The 26,954-nt window shown below is 43.8% G+C and overlaps 1 protein-coding gene across 1 annotated transcript; it reads left to right on the top strand.

Moving 5' to 3' along the window:
- The first annotated feature begins 64 nt into the window (after positions 1-64).
- On the top strand, positions 65-24,982 carry C4H2orf80 (chromosome 4 C2orf80 homolog). Its single transcript, XM_090041224.1, has 9 exons — positions 65-175; positions 1,426-1,576; positions 2,848-2,948; positions 4,272-4,353; positions 6,127-6,209; positions 6,363-6,450; positions 7,063-7,140; positions 23,349-23,436; positions 24,046-24,982. Exons 3-9 carry the CDS (start codon positions 2,863-2,865, stop codon positions 24,189-24,191), a joined length of 651 nt encoding a protein of 216 aa, XP_089897350.1. The 5' UTR covers positions 65-175; positions 1,426-1,576; positions 2,848-2,862; the 3' UTR covers positions 24,192-24,982.
- Positions 24,983-26,954: the final 1,972 nt, after the last annotated feature.

Here is a 26,954-nt window from a genome sequence, read left to right as displayed (position 1 = left end):
TTAGTTTAATGTGAAGCAGTAGCCTAATTTCCCTCAGTCGCAGTCTCAGCTGCAGACACAGAGGGAACAGCAGCATCGAGAGTGAATTCCATCCTCCAGATACCAGGAAACAGAAATGCTCAAGCCAAGATCTATTTAATAATCATTTTAAGGCTCTAAAAAGGGTCTGATACAGGTAATGGACTATTTCTCATATACTCTGTGCATGTGCATGTGCATGTGTGTAACAAGACCTTATACAGAATAGTTGATGGGATTGTTAAGTGCATAGTCATTTTTCTTAGCGTGTACATAATTATCACCTTTCTGAGTAGCACCTGAATGGCAGAAAGACAGGCTGTGACTTTCAATTAGCTTTCAAAGTCACTTCTTTGGAAGCGTACATCCCAATGTACATCCTTCCCCAAGGAACCGCTTTGGCACCCCTGCCCTTAAATGAATAAAAAAAGCTGTAATTATAAAGTTAAGGCCAAAGCCTCAGCTGATGTAAATCATCTATGCACTATCCATGTCAATGGAGCTACACTGACATACTCTCTGAGGGTCTGGCCCCTAACCATTTACAAGAACCACTACTGGGCTACTTCTAATATATTACTGCAAACACCTGCACTGGCATCGGAGAACTTTAATGGTTATATGCTGGTTCTGGAGGTTTTCATCCCTATTAATGATTCTTTTGGGACCTATGTACAATGGTGATGGGCACTTTAGAAAAACATACAGAGAGCCATCTCACTCCACATCCAAGTGTGCATTTGTAGTCTTGTAAATTATGAAAACTAATGACTTTTAGAGAGATCAAAGTGTGTCATTTGACTTGTTTTCAATAGTGTATTACCTTGTGGTAACAGTGATGCTTAAAAGCGGTTCGTTTCTCTGGAGGCCACTAAAATCACAGACACACACTCATTAGATGGCACAAAAGGTATATTTGCAAATAGGGTCAGAGCAGAGTCAAAAACTCAGATTACTCTGAGCCCACCAAGGAATTTTTGCAGGCTGTATTTATCTTTTTCCTCCTGGGCACGTGTGCAGAAACAGGAACTCTTACAGCTCACTTCCGTTTCATACAAGCATACATGTGGTTACATCACTACATATATCGCATGTACATTATAATTAACTACTTAAGTATGCAGGGCGGAGAGGTAAATATGCATCAGCTAATTGAGCATGCTCAGAGACTACTATAGGTCACCAAGAGTTTAAACCCCCCCCTTTCAAGGACACAGTCAGTTGAATTCCAGCTTCTGTAATCTGCATGAGAAAGGCTAGGGAGAAGCTGGGGGAGAGTCTGCGATTTGGTATAAGAAGAGCTGTGGCAAGGCTGGGCAAGGAAAAAAGTCCTTGGCAGTGTTTCTTTCTTATAAGGTGCAAGATGCAAGCTGTGCATTTCTAACAATACTCCATTTCTAACAACAGGGTAGCATCTGCAGCAGCATTTTAAAGCCTACAAAGGCACCCCAAACTCCCTTGATATCTCAGTTTTCCTCTGGGAACAAACTCCCTTCTTGTCTGCCATGACTTGATGTTCCTTGGTTCTTGAAGAGGAGGTTGTACCAGGGCTTCCCAGGTGAGATCTATGCTCTCACTCACCAAGGTGGGGGGGCTTTTGTCTTAAAGGCTAACTGCATGCTCTGACCTTCCCTTAACATGCCCCATGCCTCTCAGGTGTGAGCTGTATGTCTCTGTGGGGACTTCAGCCTACTCAACTTCTGCCCCTTTCTCTCTAACTAGGCCCACTAGCCTAGACCCACTAGATAGGGTCAGGCTCTGAGGCTCTAGTCTCTTAGTATGCTCTGGGCTCGTGGCCCTATACAGTTTTCCCAGACTCTGTTGTGCTTTGGCCCATTCAGCCTTATCCCTTTTTATGTGGCTAGCCCCTTTAGCCCAGACCTACTGTGTCAGGCTTTAAGGCCTTAGTCCCAAACTTAGTCCCAAACTAGGCCCCTGGCCCTTGTCTGCTGTGCCCCTCTGGTGCTGGGCTCTCCAGCCCCTCTGCAGCTGCACCCCATGAACACTAACGAGGCCTCCTCCTCCTCCCCTACAGCCTCAGCCATAAATCACCAGTTTACAAATGCAACATGAACAGTAAGCCCCTAGGCTATAACAAAATAAAGGTAAAGAAGGCAATCTACAGTTCCATGGTTCTCTCTCTGCATCCCACCATCTGCTGCTTTCCCTTGAAGAGCTGCCGCATCCTTTCTGGAAATTCTCAGGAGCACACCCTCTCAGCCGGCCCCCTTTGACCACCTCAAACCAGGGTTTATATAGTTCTGGCCTGAGCTCTCCTCCGGTCACCTGACGCCCCAATCAACTGACCAGGCACCCAGGCTCAGCTTTTAACCCCGTCTGCTGTCTTGCTGTGCCCTTAAAGGACATGGTTCCTAGTAACAGGGTTCAGGTTCCCTGTTACACTTGTCAAAACTAGTGCCTGCGTCCTTATCCCCAAGCTAGCTTGCCATAACCTCTTCTTCTCCAGCCTTCTCTTCTTCCAATTTACAGTGATCTGCAACAAAAATAACCTACCTCTCCAGCCACATCACTTAGGAGTTGCCACTATTTGCCCTTTTTGGGGAGGGGGAGGCAGGGTGAATACTCAAACCATTAAAAGTTTGGAAGAGGTGATGAGACTCAACACAATACAGTACTTCAATATGTCCACTCTCCTTTCCCATTACAACCCAACTTGTACATTATTCTGCCACTTCTGCATTGCCTATGTTTTGCAGGAGTTTTTAAATATATTATGCTAATTTGTTTATGGCTTTGGTTCAGTCATTGTTACTTGTGCACAAAATGACACATGCTTCTGTTTCTCTCAACTTTTATGCTGGATTTTAGTAAGCAGTTTGAGTTATGGCAGATTTCCAGACAGCTAGAAAACACATGGAAAGAAAACAGACAGAAAGAAAACGCCTGATAAAAGAAGTTGGAAAACTCTTGTAAGTACTGATTCTTATTTGCTTCTCATGCTGTACTTCAGTGAATATAAAGGGTTTTTTTAATGACATATTTGGTGCAGCTGCACAAGATGTTTGTAGTAGACTAATTAGCTGCACAGTAAATATCTCAGCATTTATGTGTGCACCCCTATTAGGCTGGAGTAAACTAATTTACTCCATAGCAGCATAGTACTTGTAAATAAAAGTACTTGAAAATACAAGTGCTATCCTGCTGTGCAGTAAAAATTCTGCAGCAGTGCACACATAGACACAGGCCCATGTGGCGGGGCCATAAGGGTGCTTCAGTGTTGGGGCTGTCTGCTGGCTAGCCTTGCACTGAAGCACACTTACACCTTAGCCAGTCCCTCTGTAGCATGTTGAGCTGGGCAGGGGGCTGCCCCAGGCTGGCAGGCTGACCCCTCGGGTCCCCTGCCAGCCAGAGCTGCTCTGCCCCAGCTCAATGTACTGTAATTCCAGGCATTAAACACATACCTGGGAGTATTACACTCTGAAGCTCTGGAGTTTATTGCTGCACATTAATGGCACATGTAGATGTACCCACACACATATTAAAGGATAACATACATATATCCTTAGCCTTTCCTTTCTGAACTTATTCTGTCAGTGGAGGAAGGAAGAGAGAGTCCTTATGGATAGCATATGGTATGAACCTCCCTGTATGGTCCAGCCAGCTATTACTGCTATGTGAACAAGTCTGCCCCTGTACCTCATACAGGAGAGTCTTGTATTTGTATATCTAAAGTATACTGGGCTCCATCCAACAGACAGCTTTTTCAGGGTTTAATTTAGCTTCTATTATGTTCAGTATGAGTCCCACATTTGACTTCACTAGGGCTTCTTCCATGAGTAAGTACTATTAAGTCTGAGCAACAGGTTATAGAATCAGGCCCTTCATGAAAAAGAAAACCAAGAATAAATGGAACAACACTTTCAGGCTGGTGGTTTTACAGTGAAATCCCTGCTGTGCTCTTGCTGCATGTACTGCAGTAAAACCAGGACCTAAAAGAAGCAATCCCAAGTAGGACTTTATTTTTAACACTTTGTTTGCACTTGCCTTTCTCCTTTTACTTCTAACTCTCTGAGGAATTAGGGCAGCTGAAAGTGCCACAAAAGCAAAAATAAGAAGGCTTTTCACAGCAGGCTTTCACAGCTTCAGCTGGACTCCTTGGTAAATCCATGGGCCTGGAATTGCAATAAACAGCTCTAATTTTACACTAGCTTTTAAGATATTTCTGCTCCATCCTCTTTTGCACTAGGTTACCTATAACTGCTTGTAATTCAAAGGTGCTCTCTTGCTTTAAGGGGAGATTATGTTGGCATCAGACTTCAGGAAATTGAATTTGACCCAGAAGGAAGAAGGCAGCCTACCTTTCTAGATGACATGGTAACCAGATGTCTCCTTATTCTAATCCTGCTTTCTTTATTCCTGGGTTAATGAGATATCTGAAGGGTGCCTAATTTAGTGCAGTTAAATAGCTTAGTATTAATATTTGGAAACAAAAAACTTTGATTTAGAGGAAAGAAAATATCTTGGGATCAGTTGTATTTAATAAGTCAGGGTAACAGCTTCAAAGCCAACATTCAGCTGACTTTCAGTGGTACATAGGGGTAACCTAGATGGGAAAGCTAAGGAAAAGTTAAGATGAATAATCTAAGTTTGAGGCAAGTGCAGGTATCAAATTTAGGCGCGATTAGTTAAATCTCATTAATGCATGTGTAGATGCAACCCAGCATTCATTTTAGTGCTGGGTCTTCCAAGCCAATAGGGACACATGGCAGGGCTGCAGAGACTTGGCACTAACTTTAGGGCCAAGTCTCTGCATGTGTAGACAGCTGCCAAAAATCACTTAATGTACACTAAATTTAGTCATGCATGTAGATACACCCTTAGTAGCACAAACAGGGCCAGTAACTCCTTTCCCAAATTATATCCACAACTGAGGATTTATTTATCTACTACTTTGTCTTGATGCAGGAATTACTGGGTAACATGCTTTAGCATAGTGATAGTGGAGATCAAACTAGATGATCATAAATTGTCCCATCTATCATTAAATTATTAAATTGCCCTTACATTCATGGGATGAGAGTAGTTCAGTCATGTTTGTGAAGTACTCAGAAGACAAATAAGTACACTATGCTAGCTCAGGGTGAAATTCTGGCCCTGTTAATTAATGTCAGTGGAAAAACTCCTATTGACTTCAGTGGGGCTAGGATGCACTGTAGCTATGGGCTACCCCTTTCTTCATGGCATGGTGCTGTACAAAGCAAACACATTGGAAAATGACATGATTTTGCTAACTTTTTTTTTATTATAATAACAGTAGATGCCATTTGTGACTGTGGCAGGAACACAGTATTTAGATTTTCATCCTGGCAGCGTCCTTTAAACACTGCCCTGTGTTCGGCCAGTATGGGCTTGCTGGGTGCAGCACTATTTGAGTGAATATGACCATTCTTAGGCATTGCAATGAAAAGGGTTTTTCTTAGATGTCAGACACTGCCGAAGGATGCTCTTGGCAAGATGGTGACCTAAGTATGTTAACTTTATGATATGATGCCATAATAAAGTTTCATATTGTAAAGTTGTGTTTGCAGCCTTGCTTCAGTGAAGCACATGCTTAACTTTGCTCATGTGCTTAAATCATGCCAAAATCAAAAAAGTTAAGCTCATGTTTAAATGCTGTGCTGAATTGGGGTCATGCAGCCTTCTGCATCCATGGACCTGAAAGTGCTTCTCACATCATTAACAGATCAACCTCAGAACCCACCTGTGAAAAAGATCTATTTTACTTGTATTTTATAGCCAGGAAAAGCAAGGCAAAGAAATTAAGTAGCTGCCAGATGTTTGCCAAGTAAATCATAGCTGAATTCTGCACTCAGTTCTGTCTCTCATGACTCCTAGTTTCATGCTATTGCTCATACTGATATAAATCTGATACATACCCAAACATATCTGCATGCAGGCATGCTTAATTTAAGACACATGTCCTATTTTGGAGGTAATTTATGGTGCCTTTTCAACCTCCCAACAATAAGGTACCACAAGAAACAGGGTTTGGGGGTAAGGAGGTCACCTGACGAGTATACCCAGCATGTGATTGTATTTCACATTTTACTGCATGTTGTTACATTTAAGGTTCTTTTCTATTTTCAGGCTCATTACGACTTAGCCATCAGTGTTGCTCTACTATGGCTAAATGAGTCAGAAAACAAAACTCCTTCGACAAAAGGGAAAAAGTAGGTATGAAAAGGCTAGGGCCAAGTTCCTGCATTGGTATTACACTAGTGTGAAACTGAAGTAATGAAGCTATGATTCAGGTCCAGTATCTATCACTGATTAAATAAATCAGACTAACTGTTTATTCACATTCCCCTGATTATCCTGCACAGGAATTTACCAGTTCACAGGAGATACATGTATCCCAACCGAATTGAGAGAGAAGCTATGATTTTATCTTCATATGCTGGAATATTAATGGTAAGGAAGTGATCACGGTTGTAAAACCTTTTGTTCTACAACAGCTTCCCAGTTTAATTCAATTATATTACATGTGCCATGTATCTGTTTGATAGTTAATTTACATACAGCATGCATTGTATTTTTTTAAAATACTATTAATCTGAGATGCAGTAAATGCAAAACAAAAAATAGAAAGCCTTATACAGAATAGGTAGGTAAATTTCTTATTTTATAAAGACCTGACATAAAAAATAACAAAGAAAAATATCAATGGTAATGATAGCTTCATCTAACACAGACTGGTGTTAGATCCCATTTAGCAGAATGCTCTTCTACTGGGCTTTTCTTGCTATCTATTTAATGATATATTTTAGGCATATGATTAGATCTGACTCTGTTCACTGTATCTTTTCTATAATAAGAGATAATAGAAACAAATAGCACGAGGTACATCTTAGCTATATTAGCAACACTAGAAAGGCATGTCATATTGAGCACATGATGATACTGAAGAAGTCAAAATTTTTCTGGATCTCACTAAGATGGAGCATCAGTTGGATTTTATTTAAAAAAAACAAAGAAAAGAAAAGAAAACCTCTCCAAGAGCTAAACCCCCTTCTGTTTTCACAGAACAGCATCCCTATTGAAGAGATCTTTGAGATTTACAGCACTGCACCCTCAGCCACACACTGGCAGCACTCTGAAAAAGTGAGTTGTTTGCTGATGTGTTAGTATCTTTTATAAAGATCACAGTGAAAGAACTGAGTTGAGAGCTAAAAAAAAATCACCAGCAGTGTACTCCAGTGGTTAGGGCACTAGAGTAGAAGTGCGATGACCTGGCTGCAATTCCTAGCTCTGGTGCTTACCTACTCAGAATTGGGCTAGTCACTTGTCCTCCCACCCTCATTCTATTTAGATAAGTTGATAAGGTTCCAATAAGTTTACCATCACCCCTGTGCATGTATATAATCACCTAGCAGTAAGGCCTTGACTTTAGTTACGGATTTTGTGCTACTATAATACAACTTCTATTAAATGACAGTTTACCAATGCCATTTATTTCTTTTTAATGAAATAAAATGGGTTTAATTCAACAAGCTTTCCTACCATCCTTTACATATCTATCACATATTAAAATACTGGCAAGATCATACAGTTTTCTTGATCTAGTTGCTTGGAGGTCATCCTCTGGGTCTGTACTGCTAACAGCTGTTGTTTATACTGCTTGTCCTGTATTAGAACAGTAGTGACTCTGGCAGAAAAGGTGGAGGAGAATTAACACAGTATCACATTGATAAGTTTTATGCAGTACATTACAAACATCCATGAACATGCAGTGAAATAGACCACATTGCTTTGAAGATGCCACTAGCTCTTTTCTACTTCAGTGACCTAACTTTGTGTTTGCTGGAGATATACCAGTAATATGGGTTTATGTTAAAGGGCAGTCTCTTCCTGGAATCTTGCTGGATTCCAGGAGTAAAATCCTATCACCCACACTCTGTTCCAGAAAGCCACTCACTCTGTTCCAGGCAGCTACTAAAGAGGTTTTTTAAAAAAAGAAAGAGAGAAAAATACAGCTACCATTTCAGATCTACTTTCTTATATTCTTAGTAACAGACTTCTTCCCATGTCTGCAGTGCTTCATCTTTGGCCTGGTTCTTCCTACAGTTCTTCAGACCACTTCCCTCTTGCATGGAGTCTGCAGATCTTTTATAGATGAGTCTTCTTCATGGATCGTTTTTTGCCTTAAATGCTTATAAGGACTAATGTGAAGTGGGAGGATATAGAGGGCATTTAGAAGATAGATGTAGACTTTGAGGTATGGCAGAGTAGTGACCAAAGAGATCATGTTCCAGAACCAATCACAGTTCTAATCTCTAGTCTCAAAAGGCTTGCTCCAGCCAAGCACAAAACTCCCTGGTTGCAATCCAGCAAAGAATTTAAGCATGTTTTTAACTTTAAGCATGTGAGTAATTCCAGTGACATCAATGGCCAGGTCTATAAGACAAAGTATTGCCACTATAGATTAAAAAAAAAAATCACACCCCCTAACTGACACAGCTTTTTCAGCATACCTCTCCTCCATGTAAATGCAGTCTCACATCAGCAAAAAAGTACTTTTTTGTGATTGTTAGTTGTGCCTTTGCTAGGGGGTTCTAGTTGTACTGGCAAATGCTTTGTACTTAGGTTAGTGCAATGACACCATTTATATGCTTTGGAAGATGCATAACAAAGTGTGTTACTGGTTTGGGGCAGATTACTAAACACTTGGCAGAATCAAGCCTAACAGATTCATAGATTCATAGATGCTAGGGTCGGAAGGGACCTCAATAGATCATCGAGTCCGACCCCCTGCATAAGCAGGAAAGAGTGCTGGGCCTACATTACCCCAGCTAGATACACATCCAACCTTCTCTTGAATACCCCCAGGGTAGGGGAGAGCACCACCTCCCTTGGGAGCCCGTTCGAGACCTTGGCCACTCGAACTGTGAAGAAGTTCCTCCTAATATCCAATCTAAATCTGCTCTCTTCTAGCTTGTGGCCATTATTTCTTGTAACCCCCGGGGGCGCCTTGGTGAATAAATACTCACCAATTCCCTTCTGTGCCCCCCTGACGAACAGTTTGCATTCCTTGGTCTGGTTGCTTTGCTGTAGGCAGCCTATGTTTTTTAAAATGGCCAAATGTTTTGAAAATGTTGCCTCATTATTTTTCCTCAGTGATGATATGGACAACTCTGCAAACTGCAAAATACAGATAAACAAATAATAGCTACAAAGTTAAAATGCCACAGGGAGCAGGTCTAGTCAGAATTCCTTATCCTGTTGTGCAGGAGTGCCTCAGTGGTGGACTCAGATTCTCTGTTTATCAATCAAGTAAAATATTAAATTAAATCTTGGAGTAAATGCACAGACCTGCTGCAGTGTATCTGGTTGGCTATTACTGATTGATTACCAAAGTCTCCAAAGATAATATTTTGTTCTTAGTTAGGTGAATAAGATCAATAATATGCCTGGAAAAGCTAGCTCTAGAATAGACAGGACCTTGCACAGCATTCCAACTAGTGAATCTTGTGAAGGCATTTGTCTTCCTCTGACTTTTGTTCAGAAAAGTTTCCACTCCACATAATTTTGAACCAGATGGCATCATTGGGAATGGAAAAACAATACATAAACTACAGTAAAATTTACACATGAATTACAGCAGGATCAGGAATGGACAGACATGAAGCTAGACCACAGTAAATATATACAGTAGATGACTATTGCTATGCCATGCCATTATGGTGGTGGGGCAGCAGGTAATAATAACCTATGTGCCTTTAGTAAATGACTCTTCCAGTATGGAAGTAGACAGATAACACCTAAATGCAGGGGCAGGCAAAATACAGCCCGTGGGCCAGATCTAGGCCGCCAAAGTGCAACCCGGAAGATGGCATAGAGCACACCCTCAGCAAGTTTGCAGATGACACCAAGCTGGGGGGAGTAGTAGACACACTGGAGGGTAGGGCTAGGATTCAGAGTGACATAAAAAATTGGAGGATTGGGCCAAAAGGAATCTCATGAGGTTCAACAAGGACAAATGCAAAGTCCTGCACTTAGGACAGAACAATCCCATACACCAGTACAGGCTGGGGGGTGACTGCCTGGGCAGCAGCTCTGCAGAAAAGGACCTGGGGGTTACAGTGGACAATAAGCTGAATATGAGCCACCAGTGTGCTCTTGTTTCCAAGAAGGCTAACAGCATACTGGGCTGCATTGGTAGGTGTGATGCCAGTAAGTCAAGGGACTTCCCCTCTATTCAGCACTGGTGAGGCCACATCTGGAGTACTGTTACCAGTTTTTGGCCCCCCACTACAGAAAGGATGTAGAGAAATTGGAGAAAGTCCAGTAGAAGGCAATAAAAATGGTGAGTGGGTTAGGGCACATGACTTATGAGGAAAGACTGAGGAAACTGGGTTTATTTAGCCTACGGAAGAGAAGACAGAGATGGGACTTAACAGTAGCCTTGAAGTACCTGAAGGGACGTTCAAAAGAAGATGGAGCTGGACTGTTTGTAGTGGTGGCAGATGACAGAACAAGGAGCAACGGTCTCAAGTTGCAACAAGGGAAGTTTAGGTTAAATATTAGGAAGAATTTTCTCATTAGGAGGGTAGTAAAACACTGGAACAGGTTACCCAGAGAGGTCGTGGAAGCTCCATCCTTGGAGGTTTTTAAGACCTAGCTAGACAAAGCTTTGGATGGGATAATCTAGTTGGGGATGGTCCTGCTTTGAGCAGGGGGTTGGAGTAGATGACCTCCTGAGGTCCCTTCCAACCCCAGCTTTTTATGATTCTATCCAGCCCACGGGGTCCCTCCAAAAGACAATTATTACTGGCCTGCAGCTGTCCCTCTGAAAGCCAGTGGGAGGTACAGGCTTTCAGATGTTGCATGCCATTGGACAGGGCCAGCTCTGTGCCTCTGCCTCTGTGGGGCTCCTGGCACTGAAGCTAGGAGCCACCCATGGAGTCATCCCAGCCCAATGGCATGCAACTTTCAATGGCTTCTGGCACTCCAGCTGGGAGCTGCAGGCAGCCACACATGATCAGGCTGGGCAGGCTCTGTGCTGCCACATGCAGTTCCCAGCACTCCTTCTGGAAGCCACATACCATTGGACTGGGCCAGGCTGGCTTTGTGCCAGCATGTGGGACTTCTGGCACTGCAGCAAGGAGTGTGTGCCTTCATGCCAACCCGGGCTAGCTCCATGCCAGCATGTGGGGCTCCTGGCACTGCAGCTGGGAGCCATGTGCCTTTGGGCTGGGCCGGGCTGGCTTTTGCCTCCATGTGCAGCTCCTCACCAGAGTGCTGGAAGCCCCACGTGGAGGCACAGAGCCAGCCTGTCCAGGCCTGACCCGATGGCATGCGGCTCCTGCCTGCAGTGCTGGGAGCCCCATGTGCTGACATAGAGCTAGCCTGGCCTGGCTCAAAGGTGCCAGTGTGCTGGGCCAGGCTGGCTCTGTGCCACAATGTGCAGTTCCTGGGACTCAGCTGGAGCCACTCTGCCTGCTGTGGGCCATGAGCACCCTTAGGGCCCACCACCTGCTGCACTGGCTATGTGCCATGGTGGGAGGAGGGGGGCAGGCTCATGGTGGGGGCCCACATCCCCCCTCACACACTCCATACCCTCCCCACCCCACCACATCCCTTCTCAATCCCCCCAGACCCTCTTCACCCCCCCACCACACACACACATCCCCCACACACCCTACATCCCACATACTCCCCTCACACACAGTAAAGAAGATTAAGACCTTATTTTGAGCTATTATGCAATTGCCTCTACATACACTATGCAAACATATGTAAATCCGGAGCAATATATTTTTCTGAAATAAAACAAAAATATGTTATAGTAGATGTTTGATTTTTAGTATATAATTTGAATTTTTTTTCCAGTTCCAAGTTGGCAAACCCCCCTCTCAGAAGGAGTACTTCTGGGGGACAAGGGGAGGGACTTCTGGTGGCAAAGGTCAGGGGTTAGGGGCAGGACTTCTGGTCCCAAGATGGCAATCAAGGGGCAGCACACCTGTCAAGGGGCATGGCTACCCTTGCAGCCTTCGACAGCTCACCAAAAGTTAAGTAGCCCTCCAGCCAAAATAATTGCCACCCCTTCCTAAATGGGTACAACTTATGCCAGTAGAATTTTAGCCTGGTTCATTCCTGATCGGGTGGAGTTACCTAATCTGTGTTGTCTGTTCCTTTTTAAAAATACCTATATAATCTCCTTTCCACCAGTCTAAAAGTCATCTGTTCAGGACCAGGGAAGATGGCCACAAGGTGGTGGCATTCAAACCTCTGTTCATCTCTGATCTTTAAAGCGCTTCTCTTTTATTATGGTGCAGTAAATTCCCTCTTTACTTTGATGCCCAAAAGAGAACAAAAATGTTATTTTAAAAGATTTTCATTGCGACTGTAAACCAGTTGTGCACTATATGCTAAGCTGAACAAACTGCTAGGACTGTGGCAGTTATGTTGTTTATATCATGGAGGTGCTTGGAGGTCCCATCTAAAATTGGAGCCCAGTAGTGCCAGACACTGTGCACACAATAGTGAGAAAGAAAACTTGCACCTAATAAGATCTTACAATGAAAATATACAGAGTGGAAGAATGGAAGTATTATTATCCCCCTCTTACAGATGGTCAATTGTAGAAGGAATCAAATAACTTTTCCAAGGTCATATAGAGCTAACAGCTGAAAGCATATCTAAGCCCCAGTCCTGTGCTTTGCCTATAGACCCATTTTTCTTGCCACAGAAAACTTTCACAAGGTTAGGAATCAGAAACTTCCTCAAACCTCTCAGAACCATACAAATACAAGTGAGTACCTCCCTTCCCTCAAAATGAAACCTAGCCAAATTTATATAGCCAAACCATGTATCGAGGCCTGATGGGGCCTCTGAGGCCTGCAGATTCTGATCGAGGTATCCTCCTTTTCTCCACTTCAAGTACTACAGCCACAACCATGGCTTGATCTCGCACACTGACAACAGCAGCAGCAGCAATGGGAGTCTAACTCCTGACTTGAATTGGAGCCAGATCAAGTCCATAATTGGAGTCTCATAAGTTATCAGCATGTCAGTTTGGCTGGAAGAGTTGCAGTTGCTTAGGTTTGTCACTGCTGCTTGCATGGACAGATATAGGATTTTGAAAAGGGGAGTGCAGATGATGTGGTACATCATCCCATATAATGCAACACATTTTTCTCCAGTTAAAAATAAATGAGATGTTTTATTAATATGCTAGGGGCTTAGGGCTATATAATATTGAAAGCAAAAAATAATCCAAATGCTGTTTCATTAATCCTGTAGTCCTTACAGCTAAATGTGCACCTCTTTTTCAGATTCATAAAACAGTCTAACTTTCTTGAGCATCTTGGCAATGTATCCAGTGCTTTACTGAAGGTTATTTCCACACCTGAGTTAACGTTCACCTGAGTTAATGTTTTTAGCTATAGTTAAAAACGGTCTGTGAGGCTGTTAAAGGAAGCTATGTTACCAGGAACAGCTAGCCAAAGGAAGGATAGTTAGATAAGTGGAACATCAAGACTAGCAAAAAGGAGGGAAAGTTGTTAACATCTGCGGAATGAAGTATTTAGAAGAAATTAGGTAGATTACAATAAACCATAAAGTCAACTCAGTCTCTCACTGTTGCCTGAATAGAAATGCTGCTGACAGGCTGTTGATTTTAAACCTAGTTTGAACCAAGAATCAAAAGCAGGGTGGGGATGTAACTGCACCACCGCACCCCCTGTGGATCCTCCCCTGGCTGCCTGTGTAGGTGTGGGCCTAATATTTCTTCGTCGCCTAGACGCTGTATCTGTATTTGGAGACTAACTCCTGATTCCACAAGGGATTATATATTAAGTATGTATACTAGGGGTGTGTGAAGCGGGGCCTGTTTGATTCAGATTTGGCCTGAATCAGGGCCAGTGATTCGATTAGTTGATATGGATCACTGTCCCTGATTAAATTTGGCCGAATCTGAATCTGATTTGGAGACTCAGCGATTCAAACACAGACACAGCTTTAAAAGTTTTTTCTACATACGCTGAGGTAGCAGGTGTGGCTTGTGATCACTATGATGCTGGGGTGCATGGAGCGTCCCACAGGAGTGCAGGGGGCCCTCCACATGCTCAGTGGTGAACCCGGAGGTGGATCGGAAGTACTTCTGGTCCACTTCTGGGTCTGCCCGGGAGTGCACTGGGGGCCCCCCTGCACCTCCCTGGCTCAGCAGTTGGCTTCAGGGGGGCCCTGGGTGTCCCCCAGACCCAGGAGGCACAAGTCACCTAGCTGGTGGGGCAAAGGGGAGCCCCGAGCACACTCCCCAGCAAACGCAGAAGTGGACCGGAAGTGCTTCTGGTCCACTTCTGGGTCTGCTAACGAGCATGCTGGTGAATTCCCCGTGCTTCTGTGGGACACTCCAGCACCCCAGCATCGCAGCCACCTGCTACCTAGAGGTATGTAGAAAAAGTTTTTAAAGCTGTGTCTATGTCCAAATCTCCAAATCTTTCAGAATCTATTGGAATTGATTTGGCGGGTTCCGATTTGATTCAGAGAGATTAAAGGGTCCTTTGATTCGATTCAGATTTGGAGATTTGGTTACCGAATCGGGGTGAATCTCTGCTGAATTGAATCAGGGACTGAAGCTTCGCACGGCCCTAATGTATACATTGAAGACTATGAGGCTAAGTGCAGAAGTTACACTCAGAAAGTGTTTTACAGCCATAACAGGACAGACATTCATGGCACATAAAACACTTTAAAAATCATGGAACTCCCTCCAAATTAATCCTGGATGGGTGTGTCCTAATCTAAAGCACTTTCTGTTTGAGCGCTTTATCAAATGTCTGTGCCAGATCCCATTAAGGATCAATGTAAAGCATGATCACTGCCATCCCAGACAGCATTGTGCAGGGCTGCTCTAGCCTCAGGCAGACCTTGTTTGCTCTGCCCAAGCACTTGACTGGCCTCACTCCCCCAGCTGTCACTGACCCAAGTCAGTTACAGCCTCTGAAATCAGTCCCACATGCAGCCTGGCCACGGTGGGGGAAGGAGGGTTTCTGTCCCTGCAGCCGTCAGAGCTCTGTAGCATAATGCAACCCTGCTGAGTGGGGAGGGGGTGCTGTGGGGACTTATTGTCCATCTAAAAGTTTTGTTTTTATTGACACTTGGCTTCTGTAAATGGAAAATGTTCATAGTTGGTAGGGTCGGAAGGGACCTGAGCAGATCATCAAGTCCGACCCCCTGCCATGGGCAGGAAAGAATACTGTTCAAAAGAGATTTCTACCAAGATTGTAGTAAAAAGATGATGAAAAGGATCATAACATATCAAATGAGTTGTATATAGTGTATGCTGAGTGCCTCAGAATCTTTGCATTCCAATATGTCTTTTCAACCAGTTTACAGATGAGAAGTGAGGCTCAAAGAGTTTATAGCAGAATAAGAACTTCCAGTCCTAGACTAACATGATTCCCTGGCCCATCCTTCTCTCAGAGAATCAGCTTGATATCCTATCCTTTCCCACATGACACCACCACACTGAAGTATACCTAAAACATTGTATTATTTTGGTTATCTACCATATTTACTCAAATATAAGATGAGGTTCCCCCCCCCCTCAGTCAGGATGGGGGAGAAAGCCCCTCACCTTATATTCACATATCAAGTGGAAGGGGGAGCAAGTGGTTGCTCCAGCTCTGGTCCTGATCCAGGCTCCAGGCCAGAGTCAGAGTCAGACCCACAATAGCTTGCTCCCCCTTCCCTCTGCCATTTCTGCCCCACTTCCCCAACCCCATCCCCAACCCCTTCCCACCCCCTTACTACCAGAGCCAAGCTGTGCCTGACTCTGGCTGGGGTCTCTCCCAGGCATGGAGCAATGGAAACTCCTTGCTTTGCCAAGCCAATCAGTAGTGCCAACACCAGGCCTGACCCGATGGCACCTACATTGCTGGGCCCAGCCAGTCATCAGCACCAGCACTGCTGTTAGGCAAGGGCTGAGCTTCTGTATGGTGTGCTCTAGGATGGAGCAATCAAGCAGTATCAGAGAGTAAAGGGGGGAAGATGGGAAGGAGAAGAGGCAAAAACTGAAGAGCTGGTGAGGGGGGAAGAGGCAGAGATGAGGGAGGGTCAGAGGCTCTGGGAAGGTGGGGTTGGAGGGTGCAAGTGGCAGGGGGGCAGGAGGGCTGCAGGGGGAAGAAGCAGATGGGTAAGGGACCTGATCCCCACCCTACTTTCCCTGCTGTGGCAATGTGGGAAGGGGAAGACTGAAGACAACCCTCCAGTACTTTTCTACCTGGAAAATTATAAAAAATGTATCACATTTTCCATATACAGAATCAAATTATTGGGGGGTCATTTTGTAGTCAAGCAAATATGGTACTGGTTACCAGTGAGACTCTCCCACTGAGACTGCAATTCACTTTCTGCCATAATGGTTCTTGTTGACTGCTGACTTAATTCTTTCCATCTATCTTATACTGGATCTCTGAACCTTACAACAAGGCACCACTACAAGACTGGCAAATATACAAACGCTTTTTATGTTTGTGTAATTGACCTTCAGAGAGCTGGTCTTGTTCCTGAGAGGGAGGGAGTTGCCTATTTTTCTACTGAGCTTTTCTTCTGCTGCACCAGCTGAAAATAATGCCCAGGCTGAGAGACAGAAAAAGAAATTAGGTCTATTTTATCTATTCAGCTCTTGATACCAACAGACACAAAATCTATCTGAATGTATTCTTTAATCAGTAACTGAGCAACTGTATCTATAGCATAGAAGCACAAGCATTATTCAGTGGACAAAAAGAAGAGGTCACACTGCACTTCTGGAATTTTTGGCATTGGTTCTCCAGCTGACCAGGATATTAGGGTAATGCCCCACTCCCATAGGTACTGAGCTGGTAAAGCACTTAATTGTCTGCCTAATGCATGAGTACCCCACTGACTTCTGTGAGACTCATGTGTTCATCACTAAACATCCTCTTAAATGATCAGACCCTTACAGTTCCCTTTAGGAGCTTTCTGAACCTCTGTTTTCTATTCTGTTTCAAAGAAGGCACTTCTGGCAGCAGGTGGGCAGTGATGGTGCCCAAATTCAGTACTGCCCCAACGAAAAGTGTGTCAGGTGCCATGTGTAAAGGGAAGGCATCTATTAATTATACATCTTCCAGCCAGTTGCCAATACTGTATAGCTTATGTCTGTGATAGGATCAAAGCATCAAGAGCTACACTTCACATTACTAAAGGAGATGAGGATTTTAATATTCAGCTTCAACAGCAGCAGAGTTATTGTACACCAGTAGCATTTCTTTGGCATACTGAAGCTCTGTACTTGCATGAAAGGAGTATATGTAGCTGGCTTTTCCATCAACTGCAACTTCTACTCCCTGGCTTAGGGCAAACGAGAGGCATGTTAGGCTTGTGCCAGGGAGAGGAGGGAGAAAGGCTGCATCCCAAATTTCAGAAGGGATACAGATGTTCCTTAGACCCTTCAAGTCTTCTGGCCCTGCCTACATTACTAGGCTGTTGCCTTCATAGCTATGGCAGCAGGGCTTCCTAGTGGAGATGTTATATATCAACATGGAAGGGTTGGGATCCCCTGTCCCCCCTCCCCCATAAATGCACAAATACCCTAAGAAATACAAGGTGAACTGGCAGAAGGTCTCTTCTGTTGGTATAGCTACATTCATACACTGCCTTTTGCTGGCAAAACTGTATCTGCAAGGGAAGTGACTTTCACAATCCCCTGACAATGGATCAAGGAATTATAATTTTCAAAATAGACATCTCTGTAAGATAAAATTTGGGTCTAGGAGTTCTTCAGTGAAACAAATCCACTTGCATGTCAAGCAGTATTTTTCAGGCTTTAATTCCTGACTTTTATATCTAAGTTCGCTGTTTGCTCTAACAGTATGCTACAACAATGCGTGTGTTGGAATACTTAGGCTTCATACAGTTGGTATCATTAAAAATAAATGTTACCAAAGCAACTTTTGAAAAATGCTGTGGAATTGTAATTGGATTGCAATTAATCACTTACGTGTATCTAGCAATGTCTGGAACCCTTATTATAAACGACATTATTCATATCTGGCCTTATTGTTAGTAAAGACTGCCATCTGGCAGCTGGCTGGGGTTACTACTACTCTCTGGCAAATACAGCTTCATAGTTATAGTTTCATAGTTTGTAGGGTCGGAAGGGACCTGAGCAGATCATCAAGTCCGACCCACTGCCAAGGCAGGAAAGAGTACTGGGGTCAAACGACCCCAGCAAGGTGATTGTCTAGCCTCAAACGACCCCAGCAAGGTGATTGTCTGTATTTGTGTGTAAGTGACAAACATATTGGTCAATTCTCTCATCTGCATATGGGAAACTCTATCCCAGGGGTTGGCAAAGATTTTGAGCAGTGTCAAAAACACCCACAACCTCAACTTGTATGATGCTGGCGTGCCAGGGCGGATAGTGGGGGAGCCGCAAGGGGCCTGATCTTTGTTATGGCAGTGCAGCCTAGGCCCCTTCCCTGACATCTGCCCTGAGGCATGCATGCTAAATACCTTCGTGTGCCATGCACTCATGCTGGGGGTTACCTACCCCTGCTCTACCCAGTTCAGTTTGTGGAATATTTTGGAATATGTTCAGCATAGTAGCATTGGTCTCTCACTTTTCATTTTCTGAAGAGAATGGTGGGGATTGCATTTAACCTATGGACTTTGTGAATGATACATTTCCTTCAGCACTCTGAAAATGCTTTACTTCCTTTTTCTTGGTGCACTGGGGCCTGTGGCCAAGATCCTTGCCACCCTGACATCTTTTGGTAGTTTGCTTTCAAACTGAAAACTTCACAGTATAAAGGAGTCAGAGGTTTGGTTTGGTTTTCTAATAATTTCCAAAACTTCTCATCCTGCCATTTCACATAGTTCCTTCCCACTGATTTGGGTTTTGCTTGCTAGAATTCCTGGCATGACTCAGGCAGGCAGGGAAGGATTTCACTTTTGACTGCTGAGCTCTTTTCCCTTTCATTTACTCTAAAACTGAACCTAGCAGTGATGTCTGAGGCAATCCCTGTCTCTGGAAACATGACAAATGAATTTTTGGCTGATACCAAGATAACAGGGTTTTCAGAGGAAGATGAGCCTGGTATTTTGAGAATCCCTCTGGCCTGCAGTTTAGCTCATAGAATTAGGCACCCGGTGAAATCCGTTCCTTTTCTTCAGAGCATATACTTAAGTGCTTGGCTGAGTTTGGAACCTAAAGGGTAATTTTTTCCAAAGCCCTAAAGGGCTAAAGGTATATTTACATAGCCTCTGTGCCAGGGCTGGAAGCATCATGTAGAAAGATTACTCACCCATTAATTCCCAGAAATTATGCAGGATATGCAGTGTGGAGCTGCTACTCTGCCTCATTTCCAGATGTAGCTGTGCCCTAAGGGTCACAATTTTAAAAAATTACTAATAAGTTTATGTGCCTGGATCTTTGGGTACAAAATGTAAGCCACCTTGGGGGCTGATTTTCAGGATACTGGTGCTCAGTCCTTCCTGAAGATGCAATTCCTTTTAGATGTCTTAAATCAAGACTCCACTCCTCTCTGCCCCAAAATTGAAATGTCCTTAAATCATAATTCACTTTTAAAAATCTTAGCTTAAATGTAATTGAAAATAAAATTTTCAGAGGTATTCAGTCACAGAGAGGTACCTAATTAACTTAACTGTGTGGCCTAGAGTGGAGTGTGCCAACTCCTGGCCCACAGAGTTACAAGCCCAAGCCTGGGTGTATGCCCAGGCTCCTGGCTGGACCCCCAGGTCCAGGATTTTTTCAGGGGCTGGACTCGATAATCCTCCGGGGTCCCTTCCAGCTTGCATGTCTATGAAATCTGGCCTAAGACACTTATTAAAAACTGGTGCTAAGTGCCCAAATCATTAAAAATGGAATTTAGGAGCATAAGTCACCTAGACACTTGAAAATATTACCTGAAATGCTTAAATTAGAGATGTGTAGCATTGCTATGTTTGGTTTTTCATTTTTTATGTTATGGAGGAACGGTAAAAAAAAGTGAGTGACAGAAATACTTACTGCTTAGAATGATGCCTAATTTCATAGTCTCTCATAGATTAACCAGTCATATTCTATTTTGCCTCTTTACCTAGCCAGTAAACGTGGCTGCTTGGTATGACATCTTCCATATGAACATACGCCCAGAATCCTTCTTAGAAATACCACCAAACAATGATAGAAAGAGGTAAAAGGTTAAAAAGTGGAGGTTTACCTTGGGAGTCAGATGTCAGGCAGGTTATATGTCATAAATCCAATGTCTATATTTAGTCCATGATTTTTTTGTATCCAGTAGGTTGATACAGTGAAGTTCATAGGCTAGTCTATGAAAGTTGTTTTGTAAATTCCCTTTGAGGATTAGAACAGAGATCGAAGAGAGGGTGGTTTTCTTGTGAGAAATGTGCCCCCACCGGTGTTTGAGTATTCTTGTCTTTGATAGATTTTTGGTGCGCGTTCATTTTGGTACATGGTTGTTTGATTTTTCCTACATATTTTCTATTAGAGCATTTGATGCACTGGATGAGATATATTATGTAATCCAGGTGGCAGCCCAACAGTTGCCACCCCTGCTCAATATTAGGGACGGTGTGGCAAGAGTGGGGCAGAGCTTCCAGCCAGCACTAATTAACTTTCCAGTCGGCCCCTGCTTCCCAAAGAGCAGCCCAGTGTCCCAAGAAGGCCTAACACTTAACTGATTTAACTATTTACACTTTATTTAAAAAACAAGAATAAGAAAGGTTATTTACAAGTGAACTTAAATGGCATAACCAGAATCACAAAACAAACCCAAGTGCATTAGTCAGCCCTTGACTGAAGAACCACAGGTCGGGTAACTGGCAGCTTTCAGCCATTGCTGAGATGCTACCACAAGGAAGCAAGATGACCACTCCCAGCAGCTCCCACAGGCTTCCCAATAAGCGACAGACTGCAACAGGGGCTCTTCTGGTCTGCAGGAATCAAATTGTATTGAACCCCAACCCCCTCAAAGAGGCTGAAGGACGACCCTCCGTGGCAACCAAAAAGGCAAGCAACAAGCAACAGAGTAGGCTCCTGCAGCAATCAGCATGACCCAAGCACAAAGCTCAGGGACTCCATTCGATGACAATCAGCTGCAGAATAAGGGACAGGACTGAGTCCCCTCTGGGGCAGTCAGTGGCAGAGTGTCTGCAGCACAGGCAGCTCCCAGGGGTCATTGCTCTAAACCCTGCTCCAGATAACTGGCCAGGTGCCTCACACACTTCCCAGCTCACCAGTCCTGCTCCAAGCACCGGCCTGTGCCCCAAGCTCCTGGGGACCCTCATCCTGGCGCTCTGCTGCTCCTCAGGATCCCAATGCCTTGCCTGCTGCTGTCCCACTTCCCCAGGGAAGGGAAGGGGTTTCCTCAACTCACTGGCCCAGCTCCCTGCTCCGGATCAAGAAGCTGCCTGCACTCCTGGCCACTGCTTCTTCTCCACAGTGGAGTGGGGGGCCGACTGCCACCCCTAGCCTCCGGGACGCCCAGCACATCTAGCACACTGTGATGGGGCCTTGGGGCACCAGCTCTCTGCCCCAAGCCCTGGCCACTGCTCCCTCTCTCCTGCAGGGCTGGAGGCATGGCTGACTGCTGCTGCTTTCTTCTCCCAGGGCCTTCGAAGCTCTTCAGAGGGGTCTCTCTGCTCCCTCTGCTAGGTCAGTTCACCCCAGCTCTTCTTAGGCCTCCTGCATCGTTCCTTGGAGTCACTGTCAGCAGCCCCACATACCACTTCGGCTGCTGCTTTTATCCCCTCCAGCAGTCCCTCCCTGGCTTGCAAACCGGCCAACCAGGCCTCAGGGTGGCTGGCCCCCCACTCCGGCCATTCCCCTTCCATGCAAATGAGGGGACTGAAAACCCCTTCCCCAGTTATCTTTCCTGCTCGGTGCAGGGGGCTCGACCTGATGATCTTCCAAGGTCCCTTCCAGCCTTACAATCTATGAATCCTATGAATCTTTTGATTGCCTTCTACTTTTCCACAGGGCAGGGCTCCCCTGCTCCACCCTTGGGGTTGCTCAGAGTTCACCAGCACTGTTTCTAGCCCAGGGTAAGTATCTCAAGCCAATCTGGTGAGTCCACATTGGCAGTCTAGTTACAATTACATTTCTGGAGGTGCAGGTGTAAGATCCAGGAATGCTGATGGCTCTCTTGTGGGGTGTAGTAATTGTGGGGGTGGTGGAGATGTGTTGGCAGGTTTTACATTTCTTGTCATGGTGTTAGAAATGCACAGTAAATGGAGTATTGTTAGAATATGATTAGAAATGGAGTGTTGTTAGAACTGCACAGTTTGCATCTCATACCTGATAAGAAAAAACCCTGCCAAGGACCTTTTTTTTCCCCCTTGGCCAGTTTGCTAGCTTTTCTTATGATAAATCACTCCCTCCTACTGGTCTTTCTCATGCAGATTACAGAAGCTGGAATTCAACTGACTGTGTCCTTGAAAGGGGGTGGGATTTCAACTCTTGGTGACCTAGAGAGCTTTCTGAGCGTGCGCAATTAGCTGATGCATATTTGCCTATCTGCCCCGCATACTTAAGTAGTTAATTATAATATACATGCGACGGATGAAGTGACGTAGTCACATATATGTTTGTATGAACCGGAAATGAGCTGTAAGAGTTCCTGTTTCTGCACACGTGCCCGGGAGGAAAGAGATATAATGCCAGCTGCGGATTTCCTCAGAGGGCGGAGTAATCTGAGTCCTTTGGCTCTGCTCCGACCCTATTTGCAAATATACCTTTTGTGCTGCTAATAGTGTGTGCCTGAGATTTGTTTGCAAGCCTCCAAAGAAACGAACCGCTTTTTGCATCAATGGCATGGTGTGGATCCATTCAGTGTGTTTTAGGCCGTAGGAAGTTTGCTTCTGGTGATGAAGTTGGAGAGGTTCGTTGCTTGTTTGAAGGCTAGGATGGGTGGTTCTGGGAAGGAAATACGCAAGTGAACTAACACAGTGAATGCAACGTGACAGGCAAATAGAAGAGGGAGAGATGGTGGAAAAGGTAAAAATAATCAATTTGGAATAAAGGGAAAATACCAGTGATTCATAATAATGCTCTGGGAAACAGTAAACACAAACAATTTTTAGTTACTTGAAACAGCACATGCCAAATATTTCAAATTTCATAGACATTAGGGCCGGAAGGGACCTCAGAAGATCATCGAGTCCAGCCCCCTGCCCCAAGGTCAGCAGGGGTCATAGGATCCCAGCAAGATAAACATCCAAATTTCTCTTGAAGGTGTTCAAAGTAGGTGCTTGAACCACCTCTGGCAGCAGGCTGGTCCAGACCATATATTAACATGTGAATGCTGTTGTCCTTCTAGGGTCACTGGATTCACCCTTTCAACCTCTCAATGCACCCTTTCGCCATGCTGACAGCTCCCAAAGCTGCAGAATATGCCTGGAAACAAAGTAAGCTTGTTTTACCTTATCTCACTTGAGGGCTGTCCAGGGGGCTGGGAGTTAAGAAACCTAAAGTCTGATTTCTGCTTTGTCACTCATCTGCCCCACAACAGACAAACCAATTCTCCATTCTATTGCCCTGTCCATGACACAGAAATAACGATGCTTAATCACCCTTTGGAAAATGTCCCAGCATTTACAGATGAAAAGTACTGTGAGCCTGACCCAAAGGTGATGGTGTCTACAGGGAACTTTCCTACTGTAATTAATAGACCTGACTTTGTAAATGCAAAGAATTATTAAAGATAGAGCATTCCTTGCTGGATTATAATTTAACAATGGCATTAAGTTCACTGCATAGAGGATTTCTCTTTAATACCTTTTAAGAAACATCATAGCAACCTTGAGCTTGCAGTTGATTTTGGACTTCCATAATGGTCAGTTATGCAGTAGGTCACAAAAGATACCATGGTCCTACTTCAGATACAGCAAAAATGAGAGGATACTACAAGCACATATCAAGTACTAATCTAGAATAGAAAGGCTATAAACCATTAGGAAATTCTTCAGGGTGAAAGGTGGAGGCACTTTATAAAGTGACAATGTCTTCTTTCCAAGGTGTCAAATTTAAAAAAGCAGCAAGAAAGACCACCAACAGTACCAGCAGAAGAAATAATAAGGATGGTGAGCTACCAGAATCTCCATCTTCAGAAAAGCAGCAGGAAGGCAAAGTAGGTCTAAAAATACAAACTAGAGACAATTAGGAAATAATTCCTTCAGCAATAGGATATGCTAGCACATATCAAACTATCCTGTGAAGTCCTTGGAGGCTTTCTTGAAACTACATGCAATGGAGGATTTTTAAGGAGCATTAGGAGTTGTTATTATAATTATATGAGAGAACGATAGCATTAATCATGCATTTGATATTGTTAGGTCAGTGAAAATCCTACAGTTGCCTGACAGTATATGCCAGTTCACATTTTACATTTCAGTGATATTCTGCAGTATTCATCTAAAATGTATTTGTTCTGGCATATATTCCATTTTACAGAAGTTATTCACTGGAATTATCTATAGGACACAAAGTTGCTAGTTTGTTTTAAAAATGAGCAAATGCTTCCACTAAGTCATCACTAGAGTCACACTAGTATAAAACTATCCTTAGTTTCAGAAGCAACTTAGAGTAAAAATCTTATTTAATCTAGGTCTCAATTGCTCTGTTTCCACTGTGCAATCAGGGTGAATGTGGTCTTCGTTGCTAAACAGTGTTTATTCTCAAACAGTTGAATGCTTGTATCATGCAGGGATCCAGAACAGAACTTAAACAAGAAATCTTTTCAGAGGACTCTGGGACAGGTCAGGTTACAAAGAATGAAACAGAAATATAACAAGGAGGCAACAGGCCTGTGGACCATGACCTGTAACAGAAGAAATGAAGACCATGTTCTGCAGTGCAGTTCATTTTTCCTGCAATGCTGCAAGAGGTGGTCTTGTTTCCTAGGGGTATGTACAGATACTTGGGGAGTTTGGGGGAGGTTAGATCAGTTTAAAAAGGCCACCCAATCTAAGGTAAATTGGGAATGGGGGTGGGGGCAGGAGGCAAGCAGGATTTGCAGGGGGCTTGGGGAGGGGTGAGGGGGTTCTTCCCCTGCACTGGGACCAGGGGCTATTTTTAGCCTTCTGATCCCCAACCCTTAGATTAACAGCCTCCCCTGGCAAACCAATCTCCCCATCTCAACTGCCTTTCCCCTCACCCCAACTTACTTCCTTGGCTCCCAGCACCAGTGAATGCTAGTAAAAATGGGAGTGGCTTGCAAGATGTGGGGGTTGGCAGGCTTGAGGGGGATGGGGGTGGCTGGTCTGCAATGTGGGGCTTGTCCATCTGAGCAGGGTGAGAGACTAGGGTTTCCTAGGGCTGCACTGGGAACTATACAAAAGTTCAGTTAGATTGGTCTTGCTGAACCTGATCTAAGTTAGATTACCTCCAAGGTACAGGTAATTTAGATTGGGCTGGCCATTTTTAGACTGATCTAACCTTCCTGAACTTCTGTACCATTCACATTTGGACCTAAATGGGGATGTAAATGTTAAGTGTGCATCTGAGTGAGCTAAGTTAATTGGGTGGCCATTTTAAATGTGATCTAACCTCCCCCTAACCTCCTTGAACCTTCTGTACATACTCTACATTTTGATGATGCAACTGTTCTATTTGTGTACCTTAGTAATTGCTTCCTTCTCTAAAAGATCCTGTCAATATAATCTCAGTGTGAACACATTCAATTCTCATTCTCAAATATTACCTTTCATTTACAGTCTTCTTTGCTATCTGGAATTAAATTTTCAGTTAAGCCCTAGTTTTTAAGCATAGTTTTATCATTGTGGACTCTTTCTTCCCCTCCCCCCTCACTCCTTTCCTGAATTTTTAATAGCTCATTTCAGCACCTTTGTAGGTAGCAATTCAGCAGAGTAGTTAAGTATATGAGTAAGTCATGTTCTTTTCAGCAAAGTACTTCAAGCACATGTATAAATGCTGTTGACTTAGTCTTAAGCATGGGTGTCCATTGCTTAGCTGAATAAATCTGCTTTGGTTAAACATAGCTGTATGTAAGATCCAATGCAAGATCCAGCCAACTTCTGTTGAAGACCAAGAGAGCCTTTTAATTTACTTTAATAGGAGATGGATGGGCCAGTTTGGAGTTGTGTAGCAGGAATTGACCCTGAGGAAGGATGCATGTAGTGCTACAGATAGAGCACTAGGTATCATTTAGATATTATCTTGCACTTTAAAATGATATACGATTAAAAACTGCTGTATTGTACAGTTGTATTAATATATGGCTTGGCTATAGTATTGTACATTAATTTGTGCATGACAAAGAAAATTAATAAATACCTTTGAAGTACAGGTGATCTGGTTGTCCTTGCTCAATGGTTCATGTGTGTTTATCCTGCTTACAGATTGCATGAATATCTGTTTAAAACCTTCACCGTGAGGCCTAGAACTGAGTAACATTTACATTTGCTCTGGTGCTGAAGCTTGTGGGTTCAAAGGTCCTTTCACCAAACCTCTGGGAGCCTGAAATGGCTTTTTAAATGTATTATACCTAGGATCATCTTCTCCTGCGGGATTCCCTTTCCCTAACTGGTTACAGATTTACTCTTAGGAGTCTGAGAGAATACTTAGTTGCTCCAATTACCCACATCCTCAACTTTGGGCTGTTCAGGGGACCAAAGGTAGTACCCGTGCTGCAGGTATTTAGCCACTGCCATTGAAGTGACTCAAGTTAAGGCTTTAATGGTGCATACATCTTTTGTAGACAGGGACAATATAACCTGTAGTGCACCTCTTTTGCCCCTGTTGTGGCATCAGACGCTAAGCTGGACTGAATCAGATCGAATATTTAGCATATGTACAGACAAGCAAAATTCCCCTTTTATGAAGTTTTTGTAGGAGCTTAGCTAAGGCCTGCCAAAGTGAACAGGAATCATATTGAATAGGAATAGACTTATGTAAACACATATGT

This window comes from Crocodylus siamensis, chromosome 4 (genome assembly GCF_052110815.1).
Source record: "Crocodylus siamensis isolate JL-2025a chromosome 4, ASM5211081v1, whole genome shotgun sequence".
Lineage (NCBI taxonomy): Eukaryota > Metazoa > Chordata > Crocodylia > Crocodylidae > Crocodylus > Crocodylus siamensis.
The sequence above is the reverse complement of the archived record's forward strand: the minus strand, read 5'-3'. Positions and strand labels throughout refer to the sequence as shown.